A 12347-nucleotide genomic window follows, 5' to 3' on the forward strand; every position below is an offset into this window, starting at 1 on the left:
TTGATTCAATCAGGTTTTATTCTGGATGTTAACACTTACATTTTTAGAAAATGGAACAAAAGGCTGACAATAAAAAAATAAATTAGCAACTATGTAGCAGCAAGAAAAGTCATGTCTTTTTTTTCTTATTCTTTACTTTCCTCTTCGAGAATATGGCATGTTTCATAGCTAATCTTTTACAGATCCCCATTTTTATTCTCTTTCGAGTTTTCTGCCCTTTCTTTTTGTCAGGTCTGTAAAGCAAAAAAAGGAACATAGAAATTAGAATAAAATGAAAAACACACTTCTCTGTACAAATACATTTGCTGGTATTCTAAATGAGTATATTATGTGTGAATTATGAATTATGTGGCAGTATGTGAAGTACTGTCACAAAAAGGACAATGAACATTACATCTCAAAATGTTATGGTCTTTCAACTTCACAAATCTGTCCACTTTATTGCCATTATACATTCATTTTATGTATTTATTCAGCATTTAAATTTACACAGATATTGAAAACAAGAAACTCATTCACTGAGTACAAAAAAGCACACAGAGTTTCATGCTGAATATATAATGCATGCATATATAATAGAAAGACTTAGAAGAAAGTATGTGAAGTTTAAGACCAGTAGGAAGCATCCTGCAATTAGTACAGGACCTAAATACAACTAGCAAGTGGATTGTTTTCTGTCTCTGACAAAAGATGTCATAATGCAAAACACTGAGTAATTATAACAACCATATAAAATTTTTATTAGAAAAAGAAATCTAAGTTATCTTCTGCAATGAATCAGCAAAAGAACTAACTGATGGCCTGAAAGTACTAAAACCACTCTGGCACAACTGACAGAACAGTATCCTCCTTGATAGAAAAAACAGATGAGGTTTCATGAAATTCTTTTAGCATTCTTTTTAATTTTTTAGTCAAGAAAAAAGAAACATTAAGAGATTTAATTTTTTTTTGAGAGATATATAAAATGAAACATTTTTTCCTGCTTTTTGTGTCTAATACTCCCTAAGCAAAACCTGGTTTAGTATCAGTAGGATATGAAGCAATACACCTGTACCCATCTGCCATCCAGCAGGCATCTAATGAGTCTCTGGATACTGATCCAAGAGGATAATGGTCTGAGTCTCACTGTGTAACACAGGTACAGCTTTGGGGAGGGAAAATTTGCCTTCCACTGCTACAGCCATTCAAATCCAAAATCACAGAAAAACCCACTACTCTGGAAAGGAATTAATAGAAGTGCAATCAATTATCCCGAACTGGAAAGACTGAGCCATCTGCTGGATCATCTCTTAGCAAATCCCCTTTCCTCTTTTCAGTTAGTTCCATCTGAAAACATTCATAATGTTTTCACACACCATTCACTTGGCTCTCTGATACATACAGGTATGTGTACAGTGTTGTTCTGTATGTAACAAAAGGAAAATCATGGAAGAATAAAAGTACTCAATGTGATCCTCATTAATGGTGGAGATTTAGATCATACTACAAAAAGCACCTGAAGTACCAGAAGGAAAAAAAGCAGAATATGCTACAACAAAGCAAAAGAGACAGGAAGCAATAACTAGTGACTCTTAGTGACTCTTATTATAGGGACTCTTCTCTCTGCTCTTTCATGAGGAATTCAAAGAGGATAAAAGTGTTCCATTACTTCAATTTTCAGTCATCTTGACAGAGCTCCATGCAGCAGCCACCAAGTTTGCAATTCATATAAATCAGTTTTGAAAGAAAACCCACAGACAGGGAATTGGGAGCCCCAGTAAGTGACCTGCCTTTTATCCCACTCTCCCTTCAGTATATACTCCCCAGCAATGCAGCAAGTGGGCAATAGGGAAAGCTGACATCAGTACCTAAAGTGGAAAATCATCTCTTTCTGAACGGATTGCCTGCCATAAGATCTCATCTCATGGGAATGCTGTATTTCACTGTGTTAATGCAGTATCACACTTACTGACAAGCTGCTCTGCTGCGGGACAGACTGGGACAGGCACTGCGCTTGTGACCTGCCTTGCCACAAACGAAACAGCCACTGTCAGTCTTCTCACAGCTGTGCTGCTGAAGAGTGCAGCACTTGCAATTGTTACAGTGAAACCAAGCTGCAAAATAGATAACATGATTTATGATCTTGGAGAAGTTTAAAACAAACATTCTGAAACTAAGCTTTAAATACAGGCCACATTACCAGGTGTTTAATTCTGGATTAGCTTTACAAAGGTCGATGTGGTCACTTTCTGATCCCTTAGCACATTACTAGACATACTGTCAAATTAAGTGTGAACTATTTTGCCGTTAGAACTTTTATCCTGTGTGTCATCTTCAAAACAAAAATAGTGCAGATGTTACAATGTACTCAGAGATTTTGATTGTTGTAACAGTAACAAAGATAATGGCTTCAGCAATTTATACAGAGGTATAAATGCAACTAAATTTGTGCATGAAACATAATTTTATAATGATCTCTCAAACATTTTAGTAATTGCCTACTTGTTTAGGAAATTCAAAGTTTAGAAAATTAGGAAATACTTATATGACAAATGGAAATATTTCTGTTTTGCCATGATAAATATAAATGGGATTTAGTGTGCCATGGCAAGAATTTATTCCACTTACACACAGTGCAAGTACAGCTAAACTAAAGAATAGTAACTTGTGTGAAATTGAGACTTTTTGTTTATTCTATGTCTTCTGAATTACATTTTACTTCTTTCACAGAATATTTTCTCTTCTGGTTTGAAATTTCAGTTTCTTTGGACTAAATGTACTTTTATTTAGAAAATATTTTTCTGTACTTACAGGGCTTTACACATTTTTTGCAAAGAACACAATGTTTCCATCGTCTGCCATCCTATAAAAGGCAAATAAATGGTTTTGTTTACTGAACCCCCCACTGATTCTATCTTAAAATAGAACTACTAGTGTACAGTCCCCACTGTTTACAGGAACAACTCCTCTGTAAGAAGGACTGTGACTCAGAAACAACAGTCCTGAGAATCTGTGAAAACCACAGATGAAATTTTGAAATTTAGCAAGTTCTACAACTTAAAAGCATGAGTAAAAACGCATGTGTCAACAGACCACAGCTGGGTAAGCTCTGGTCTAAGTGGCAAGCAGCAAACTTGTCCTGTCCTCTTTGCAACACAAAGGAATTGGGGAAAGAGAAATTAATTCCCAGTGGGTTATGGAAGATGTACTGTGAAGGTAATAATAAATCTGAACTGCTGTGGGTTTCCCATCGGAACAGGTTTTTATCAAAGCAAGTATTACAGAGGTTGTTATCTGACTACTGCTAAAACTTCCATTCAGAAAGAAGTGAAAATACTTACTTTCGATGTACATGAATTGCATATCTCACAGTGCTGGTTACCAGAACTAACATATCGCTGACATACACTGCAAAATCTGGGGAAAAAGATGTACTGGTCCCCTATTTGCTCACAAAACAATTAATTTTATACAACCTTAACCACTAATATAAGGACTGCAAAATCGGTTTGTTGAATTAAAAATTCTGTCTTTGCTGCACAAATGAGCACTTAGGCCATTTACACACAGTACATCCACACAGTAAAATTCAGGTCAAATTATCAACAGTATCAGTAGTAAATGAAACTAAATTTCTCTCTCCTTGATGCTTCTCTTACAAGTTCGTTTTTTTAGTAATGTATTAACAGCTGATTGTCAGACATAGCTGTAAAATTGTCTTGTAGATGTAAGACAGTATTTCCTACAGACAAAATAAGGAATCTCATAATTCCACACTGAAAAATTTAAATGTCTTTTTAGACACTTCAGCTCTCCTACACATTGTTTATATAATATGCAACTTCAGAATGAGACAGAAAAATGTCTTAAGGCCGGCATCCAAGTTAGGCAAGACACTATGGAACAGCACCATCCCAAACTCCTTTGGAGACTTTATGCCCTAATTAAGAAAAAAGACACTCTTTCAAAAGTCACCTGAGCATTAATATATCTTACCTATATCCCTCTTCTTCAGGAAGCACAATCATACTGGGGGTAAGGTTTGTGAAAATACGGACAGGAGACTGTCTACGACCTGTCTTGCCATGTTTATACAGTGCATGATTATCATAGTCTACCTAGAAAAATAAAACCATAACAAAGATTCTTAAACTGAATGCCAATCACAGGCAGAGCTATTTACATATTTATTATCTTTATAAGTGCCTTATGAAATCTTCGTGTTTATATCCAAGACTCTAACCCCAAATCAGATTACAAATTATACATCAAGTTTTTTGTCTCATTTACCTGTAAATTTGTGCAAACATAGTATTAGGCTAGACTCACTACACCTCAATAATCATATTGTATTTATTCCTTTTTGCTTGTTTGCATGGGATACATAAGATAACACTGCAGTTGATTACAAGAGCAACCTGCTGTAAAAAAAGGATCTATACAGCTTGGTTTGTCAGTACAAGAGATGACATCTTAACCTATCTCAGAGAAATTACAAAGTTGCAAATCTAATCAGCCTGCTTTTTCCAGCACTGCCTTCAGAGACTTGTCACAAAAACTCTCAAGGAATGCAGAGTCTAGCCTAGCATGAGTTTTCCATTTTCTTCAACAATTTTCATTCTAAAAGACACACTGTTCAGAACATCAATGCCAAAATTCATGCAGAGTTGTTACATGAAAAAAGAAACCTTTAGCATCACGAATACCCATGACTGAGCTCTCAAAACACACTGAAGTAGGTGTGCCCAAACCATGCACAGAATGGATACAATACTGAAGAAGCTGATTCCAGATCATTGCTTTATCACTGACAAGTTTACTTATTAAGTAATTCCAAACATTTCAATCATTGCAATTCTACTCTGATCCCAGTAGTTTTGGAGATGAAAGACCTTAGTTTTGTAATATACATATATTTTTTTTTTAGGGCTGGGCACTACCCACTGACATTTAACATCAGTGAAGAATAAAAATACTCTTCATTTGTTATGTACATTTGTTATTGAGTACACTCATTATGTACTCAACATACAAGTTACCTCTCACCTTTGCAACAAGCACCTGTCACAATTAGTGCAAATTTGTTATACTGAAAGCCTGCCAGAAGAAATGAGATAATGGATAAATGACAGATGAGTTAAAGATACATAACAGGAACATGATCAAGTTATCACAGATACAACTAATAGAAATACAGAATCCAGGCTTCACATGAGCAAGGCCCAGCTACAGAGAAGCATTGCCACTGCATTTGCTTTCACTCATATTCCTCTCACATTGCACACAGCTGGTATAATTAGCAGAGTCACTGGGTTCAGCCATACCTGGTAATCCATCATACTGAAGCTCGGGAAAAAGTCAAGAATGCGAGACTCAAAGAAGTATGGAAATATCCAGAACATGGGCATCTCTCTGTTGTCATGACCTAGTAATGAAAAAGCTTTGGTGTACATAGGAGAAAAACATAGTATATGTAGCATGAGAAATTTACAGTGAACATTCCAAATACATAAACGTGGATATGTACATCATGCTGGGCAGAAGAACTAGTTCTCTTAGGCAACAGAAAGTTTTGGCATATTGTACATGTGGAGATGTAAGTGCCATGTAATTACATTCTTGACATCCACTTAGGTTGCTAAGAAAATGTACTGGTTTGATAGCTTATTTTTCTCTACCTTTAAAGCCCATTTTAATTGCAAAGTAGATTTGCAAAAAAAAAAAAGGGAAAAGTTTTTAAGACAGACTTTGAGAATTGGGCATTACTGAACTAAAAATATCAGGAGAGTAAATCAGGTACATGATAGTTCATCTTTAGAAATTGTAACATGAGGATGCTCACATTCACCTGAGTAGCAAGAATCACAAACTTATAAATAGGTACTTTTTACTTAAAGTGATGTTACAGCACAAGCCACCCATCTGGCTGTAGTACATACCTTCTTTTTCTGTCTCACTCCACATTGCCATCAGTTTTTTAAAACTAGAAGCCAGTGCTTCCACTAAACCTCCAAATGGGGGATCAGCTACCATAATGACTCTTTCACCATTCTCTTCACACAAGAATTTCCTGCAAGTTTCACGTGCAGCCTGTAAGAAACAGAGGTTAACTCCCAGAAATCATTATTCAAGAACTGTAAACATTGTCTCTGGTAATAAACCAATCACTGCAGAAGTTTCAACTATGATGACGGAACTTTGCTTCCCTCTTGTGGAGGTGAATTTCCCCTTGGGGTAGCATTTAAAAAAAAATCCACAAAAAATGCACCTAGATTTGAAGGACTGAAAACAAGTGCCCTTTTCAGCTAACATACAAAACATTACTGAAAATCAAAGAATGAAACTGTCTCCTTTCCAGTAGTTCTCTTCCATTCAATTCAAAGCTGACTATTACATTTATGCTAACTAATGCTGTTTACACACCTTAATTGCTGCTTCTATTAAAATGTTCTTAATTAATTCATGTTTTCCCATGATGTTTTCCACTAGAGTAGTCATGAATTTCCTACAAAATTCTGCATCAACAACATGCACTTTTTTACCAAAGCACTCAATAAATACTTGACCTTACCTCTCCACCAAAAAAATGATGATTGAACATGTTGTAATGGCAAAATTCATCCTCTGTGTAAAACTGTGAGTACCTGTAAAGTAAGTTTTGATAGGAGTAGAAAAATATAAATAACTTTTTGTCTATCCTAGGATAGGATATTTAGAGTGAAAACAAGCCTCAGGAGAAACATCATGTTTGGGTTCTGATTACTGACAACACATACCAATACTGAGAAATTATTAAGTATACTTACTTTTCTCATCAATTTGATGCCATTTGTGTATGCATACAGGAACAGAGATACAGAGACAAGAAAGGGAAAACAACCACCAATTTATCTCTTAAAGTAAGAACACCCATCTTTGCATATGTTCTTCAGATATGTAAACATTTGTTAAAACCTACCTGAAATCAATATCTAGCAGAAGGCCTCTAACATTGAATTCTTCTTCTTGTGATGCTTTTGACTGGATCATTTCATGAAGCCTGAAGTATGATTGGAAGAAATTTAACACATAATGACCAACTTCAGAAATGATCTTGCAAGACAAGAATGCCTGGTACTTTACTAAACATAATACAAAGAGATACAGAAAACTGAGGAGCCTAAACTTCAGTGATTCCATTTGGCCTGTACTCCAAGTTAGAAAAATAGGTTAGTCTTGAAAGATGACAAGTCAGTGGAGTCCCCTTGATCACCACACACAAAAAATCACAAGGTAAGAAACTCAAATGTCACTTCCATCACTATCATAGATAGTGTGTGAAGTGTGTGTGTTATTGGCCGTGTTGCCACAGTCCTCTCTGGTATCTTATAATTTCAAAGCTAGACCCCACTAGATGCTTGGATAATCCCAACTAATAAAAGCTCACCAATAGTGAACCTCTTATGGGAAAATCATTGACTATAATCATTAGCAAGCTGTACAGCTTTGAGACAGAAATACTGTGTGAAAGTGTAACAATTCTCAGTGATGTACCTGGGTGTTCCAACAGAGAGGACTCGTCTGAATCCTAAATCTATAAGGAGATTCAGTAGGAACTGGCAACTTCTGTCTGTAAATAAATACTGTGCATTTGTTTTTTTATTCTCCAGTGGATACAGAAGCTGACTTGGACTTTTCAGCTGGGCAGTGGTGATATCACACAGGAGCTGGTGATCTGAATGTTTTTTCCATTCTGCTGGCAAAAGCAATTGCTGGCATTCCTGGCAAAACCTCCTCTTTGATAACGGCAACAGAACAAAATTCTTGTACCTTTAAATACAAAAGACAACAGGGAACAAAGTTTGGAAAAAGCCTCTCTCAAAGAGGAAGGGAAGCTATGGAGGGTTTTTTTTATATTTTAGGAGTTCAGATACTTAAACAGACAATGCAGTTTACATTGCTCTCACAAAACTCCACAAGAATGAAGTATTATTTATAAAAAAAATTTTCAAAGGACACTTTGAAATGCATAAAATATTGCCACCAAATATACTGGGAATCTCCACAAAATAACTGGATTACAAAGTGAAGACACCACCAACTATCAGCAAAGTCCTGTATGTTTACACATGAAATTCAGACATCACTTGTTACTATGTTACCTTTGCTTCTTTTCACAATGTTAAGCCTGTTACTTTTGTAGACTAAAGTCAGGAATAAATCTTTTTTAACAGAAATTACTACTGACCTCTTGAGCACTAACATAGGAATGACTATACATACCCCCAGAAAAAACCCCAATGCCCTCCCCCTGGTTCCTGGGATGAAAACACCATGCTCTAGTTCAGTGTTTCATGCTATTTCCTTTCCATTGCCATACAACAATTCTTATTTGCCCAAATTAATCTTTGCATATTTTAAAGAATCTTGAAATGTTATCCCTACATTCAGAGTACCTAAACCTACCTATATTACTACATCTTTATTGCAGAAAATATACATTAACAATACCTGTCCACATTCTGTCTGTGTGTAAAACAAGGCTGCTGACTTCTATTATATTCTTCACGTGCTGCAAGCCTAGCTTCTGACACCTGTAAAATTTGCATACATGAAAAGTTATAAAACTAACAGCTACTGCTGTGTGTGGTACATCAAATCTCAACATGAAAAAAGGGTGCATCAAAGGTCTCATGCTTTAGCTACTTAGGAAGGAGAAATGATTACTTTTGTTGTTTCAGAAGAACAAGTATGTCTGCAGCACAGGGGCATGCTGCAAAACAACACAAGCCTCTCATTGTGAATTTAAACTATGCATTTCATTCTCCTATCACATGTAATACTCAGAGAAAAATTCAAAAGGTGATTTTGAGGAAGACAGAAAGAGACATCCTTTCCATTAATGTGTGCCTGCAGTTGTGGTCCCTCTGAAGAACTATGATCTGATCCTGATAAGCTGATGACAATAGAAATGTTGCCCGAGTCTTTAGTGTGAAATCACTTTTAAGGCACGACAGCTCCTTGTTACAATCTGCACCTGAGTCTTTTAACATTTCAGTCTCTCACACTCTTCTCTGAGTCTTCTATCTTGTCCCCACAAGACATACTCATGGTTTCACAACAGTTTCAAAACATTTGGTCAAAACTTATGGAACTGTTTTACTTAAAGAGACAACAGTAAAATTCAACGCAAGAAAAGACATCATAATACAAGTGATATTCAAAATGAATGACAAGGAGAAATTGCTGCAGATATTCTGAGACTACTGAGCACCATGCCAAGGCCCACCATCTCAGCATTTTGTATACCCCACTGTTGTTTGTATCCAATAGATTATCTCTGTCTTAATTAGGGGAAACAAGGGCATCTTGGGATCAGAAGTACCCAATTTTGTTCAACATTGCAAAGCATTGGCAAACTTCCTATATGTTTTGGCAATAGAATAACAAATGCCAGGTTTGCTCAAAATGTACACAGCCTTTCTTGAAAGCTATATTTGAAACATGTTCTCCTGACAGAAATAAGTGCTCAGCTAAATATCAATTATTACACCAAGTTTAGAAAATAGGACTTACCAGAGATTTCCACAATAAAATATACCTTTTAAATTGCTAAATAGAGAAAAAAAATCGCCAATGTTTTATAAAACCATAGCATGACTTGGGTTGGAAGGGACATAAAGATCATCGAGTTCCAACCCTCCTGCCATGGGTAGGGGCACCTCCCACTACACCAAGTTGCTCAGAACCCCACCCAGCTTGGCCTTGAACACTTCCCGATATGGGGCATCCACGGCTTCTCCTGGTAACTCTTCCAGTACCTCAGCACCCTCACAGTAAAGAATTTCTTCCTAATATCTCATCTAAACCTCTCCTCCGAATGCTCAAAGCCATCACCCCTTGTCCTTCCACTACACGCCCTTGCAATAAGTCCCCCTCCGGATTTCTTGGAGCCCCCTCCAGGTATTGGGAGGCTGCTATCAGCTCTTCCCGGAGCATTCTCTTCTCCATGCTGAATAACCCAAACTCTCTCAGCCTTCCCTCACAGGGAAGATGCTCCAGGCCTCTGATGACCTTGGCAGCCCCGAGTCTTTAGCATAGCCTTCAGCAGTGCTCTCTTACCTTCTCATCTTCCCACTGGAAAAAGTTACAATCCTTTCTATCCCTACAAGCCGAACAAGCATAGAATCTTCTTCCTTCCTCTTTTCCTTGGCTGGTCTTCACAAACAGAAGCGCAGGACCTAGGGACAAACGCGAGGATAGGATAACACAGGGAACACCTGCAGCCCTGTTTCACTGCTCCGCTGCAAGAGCCGAGCTTCCAGAACACGGTCTCCGCAAGCCTGCAGCAGATCAGCTCGCGCCCGGAGCGCAGCGGGAGCTGAGCACAGGGACGCTGGGGAGATGAGCCCCGGGCCCGGCTCACCGTGAGGGCAGCAGGGCGCGCCGGGCGCCGGCCCGAGCAGGGCGAGCGCTGCGGGCCGCGGCCGCTCCGGGCCCGCCGCCGCCGCCATGGCCCCGTCTCCGTCCCGACGGGCAGCGCGCGGGCGGGCGGGCTGGTGGCGCCCCCCAGCGGAGCGGCGGCCCCGCGCAGAGCCCAGAGCAGGCCCGGGGCCGCGGGCAGCCCCACACACAACAGCGCTCATTTCTTGATAAACTGCTCGGACAGAAACAGCCAGGGAGAGCTTAGGCAGGCATTTCCCTCCCTTTTGAACCGCACTGTACCGTGTTTGACATTTAAGGTTTACACGTTTCAGGTTGTTGAAGTTGCTGACATACTACATTAATATTCACACCCACTCAAAATTATATAAAATACAAGCATTTTATTATTTCTGAGTTCAACAATATTGCTTAGAATTACAAAATACAGCAATGTCTGAAATACTGAAAGTTTCATAAAAGCAGCAATCTTTCTCCCCTTCCCAGTCTTAAATGTCCAGAAAATTATTAAAATAAAAATATTTCCCACATTACATATAAGTCACAGACCTAAGAAACATGACTGTCAAGTCTTAAACCAGGTAACTTAAACATAAATGCAAATGGCAATTGGCAGGTGAGCACAACATTATCCAGGGCACAAAAGTAATTCTCCGTGCTGTAGGTATTCCAGGTTTTTTTCCTCTTTTTTTTTTTTCCAGTCAAAAAAACCCAAACTGTGTTTAGGTAGAAATTTAGAAGGCAGACTGGCTTTGTGATGAACACATTAGTGCCTCTGTCATTAGCAGAAGAACCACTCTGGTGACGAGAGATGAACACATTTTTACATAAATGGCAAAACAAACCTGTAACAATATGGTGGAATTCAATTCATTCATGGTGATGCATCTCCAAAGAAATATCACAGATCTTCATACATGTGCTTAAATATACAAGTGCCAAACACTACAGTGACATTTCAGCCTCTGAAACATACACTGAGTGTATTTTGTCACAGTAGAAACTGTGTATTTACTTAGGTTGAATTTTGCTGTAATTCAACTATTAAACTATTTTTGGTCCCTGTGTGCAAAAAAAGCCTACTTGGAGCATTTTTCCCCCTTCTCCATTTCTTTAACTTGTATTTCAAGGACAGATTGATCTTTTTTTTTTAAGTGCATGACTTTTCAAGTAACTAGTCTACAAAAATCTATAACCAGTTCAAAATACCAGGAAGAAATTCCAAGAAAAAGCATTTTCACAATCAAAGATAACATTCTAAACGGCTTTTTTTAAAGGCCATATAAAAAGAAACTTATAGTGTATGGATTCTCACATTTATATTAAACAAAAAATTCCTATTGTACTCAAAATTAGTTTCTCAGCATATGCAAATTTTCTTCCCTTATCCAGAATATTATTCAGAATACATTAATTTAGCCTATAAAAATACAGTATGGACAAATTCTTTTCATTCCCTGACATAAGAATTCACAATTTTGACACAAAAATTGTAAACTTTTATTACATTCAAACTACATTTCTTAAGTCTTTAGAATTTAAGTTCTGAGGTGTTGGCAGTCAGAGCTCTTGGTATACAGCAGAAGTACATTATTGCAGAGCCTTTACACAGAAGTAGCTTTCTAAAGTTTAAAGAAACTTACTCTTCCCACGTATTTTTGTTGCTACCAGGAGGAAAAGAAAGGCTTCCTGCTGTGAAAGGTCTGTGTGAAAGCATTACTCAGATGAACAATTCGGCCCTGACTTCCAGTGCTACTTCGCTCTACAATCACACGTGGCATCTGAACAAGCTGAATGGGACTCTTTTCATCCTTTAATGCCTGAGTAAGGTTTAGTATCTAAAAAGAGTAAAAGCAGGTGAGGTTAGGATGCACAAATAAAACTGTGGCTATCAGGCTTATCATTTTAGATGCCACTCTTCAATTCTGTAGAGGACTGTACTGCTA

General features: G+C 37.7%; 2 protein-coding genes across 5 annotated transcripts in view; both read right to left on the reverse strand.

Annotated features, from left to right (window-relative positions):
• On the reverse strand, positions 1-10472 carry ZCCHC4 (zinc finger CCHC-type containing 4). 3 transcript variants are annotated; one of them, XM_066548532.1, is made up of 13 exons: positions 10385-10472; positions 10081-10199; positions 8470-8552; positions 7513-7788; positions 6938-7018; positions 6551-6623; positions 5919-6069; positions 5304-5404; positions 3976-4097; positions 3321-3396; positions 2791-2842; positions 1949-2093; positions 1-233 (listed from the first exon to the last, which is right to left on the reverse strand). In XM_066548532.1, exons 1-13 carry the CDS (start codon positions 10470-10472, stop codon positions 110-112), a joined length of 1491 nt encoding a protein of 496 aa, XP_066404629.1. In that variant the 3' UTR covers positions 1-109. The 3 variants fall into 3 exon arrangements, with proteins under 3 accessions (XP_066404629.1, XP_066404630.1, XP_066404631.1); XM_066548534.1 differs by lacking the exons at positions 1-233; positions 3321-3396 and having other exon boundaries at positions 1979-2093; XM_066548533.1 differs by lacking the exons at positions 1949-2093; positions 2791-2842; positions 3321-3396.
• PI4K2B (phosphatidylinositol 4-kinase type 2 beta) overlaps positions 10099-12347 on the reverse strand; it is a 21429-nt gene continuing 19180 nt past the window's right edge. The window contains exons 10-11 of one of the 2 annotated variants that reach the window (XM_066548536.1): positions 12045-12239; positions 10099-10199 (exon numbers count right to left, since the gene is read on the reverse strand). In XM_066548536.1, coding sequence (XP_066404633.1) covers positions 12066-12239 — 174 coding nt within the window. In that variant the 3' untranslated portion in view covers positions 10099-10199; positions 12045-12065. Of the gene's footprint in view, positions 10200-10764; positions 12240-12347 lie in introns of those variants that run through there. The other variant, XM_066548535.1, reaches the window with a different exon arrangement.

This window comes from Molothrus aeneus, chromosome 4 (assembly GCF_037042795.1).
Source record: "Molothrus aeneus isolate 106 chromosome 4, BPBGC_Maene_1.0, whole genome shotgun sequence".
Classification (NCBI taxonomy): Eukaryota; Metazoa; Chordata; class Aves; order Passeriformes; family Icteridae; genus Molothrus; species Molothrus aeneus.

Coding starts and splice junctions, on each gene's coding strand:
- ZCCHC4 (XM_066548532.1), bottom strand. CDS start 10,472: ATGGCGGCGGCGGCGGGCCCGGAGCGGCCGCGGCCCGCAGCGCTCGCC. Junction 8,553..10,080: donor TCCAGTGGGAAGATGAGAAG/GTAAGAGAGCAC, acceptor CAAATTTTACAG/GTGTCAGAAGCTAGGCTTGC. Junction 3,397..3,975: donor CCTGAAGAAGAGGGATATAG/GTAAGATATATT, acceptor CTTTTTCCCCAG/ATTTTGCAGTGTATGTCAGC.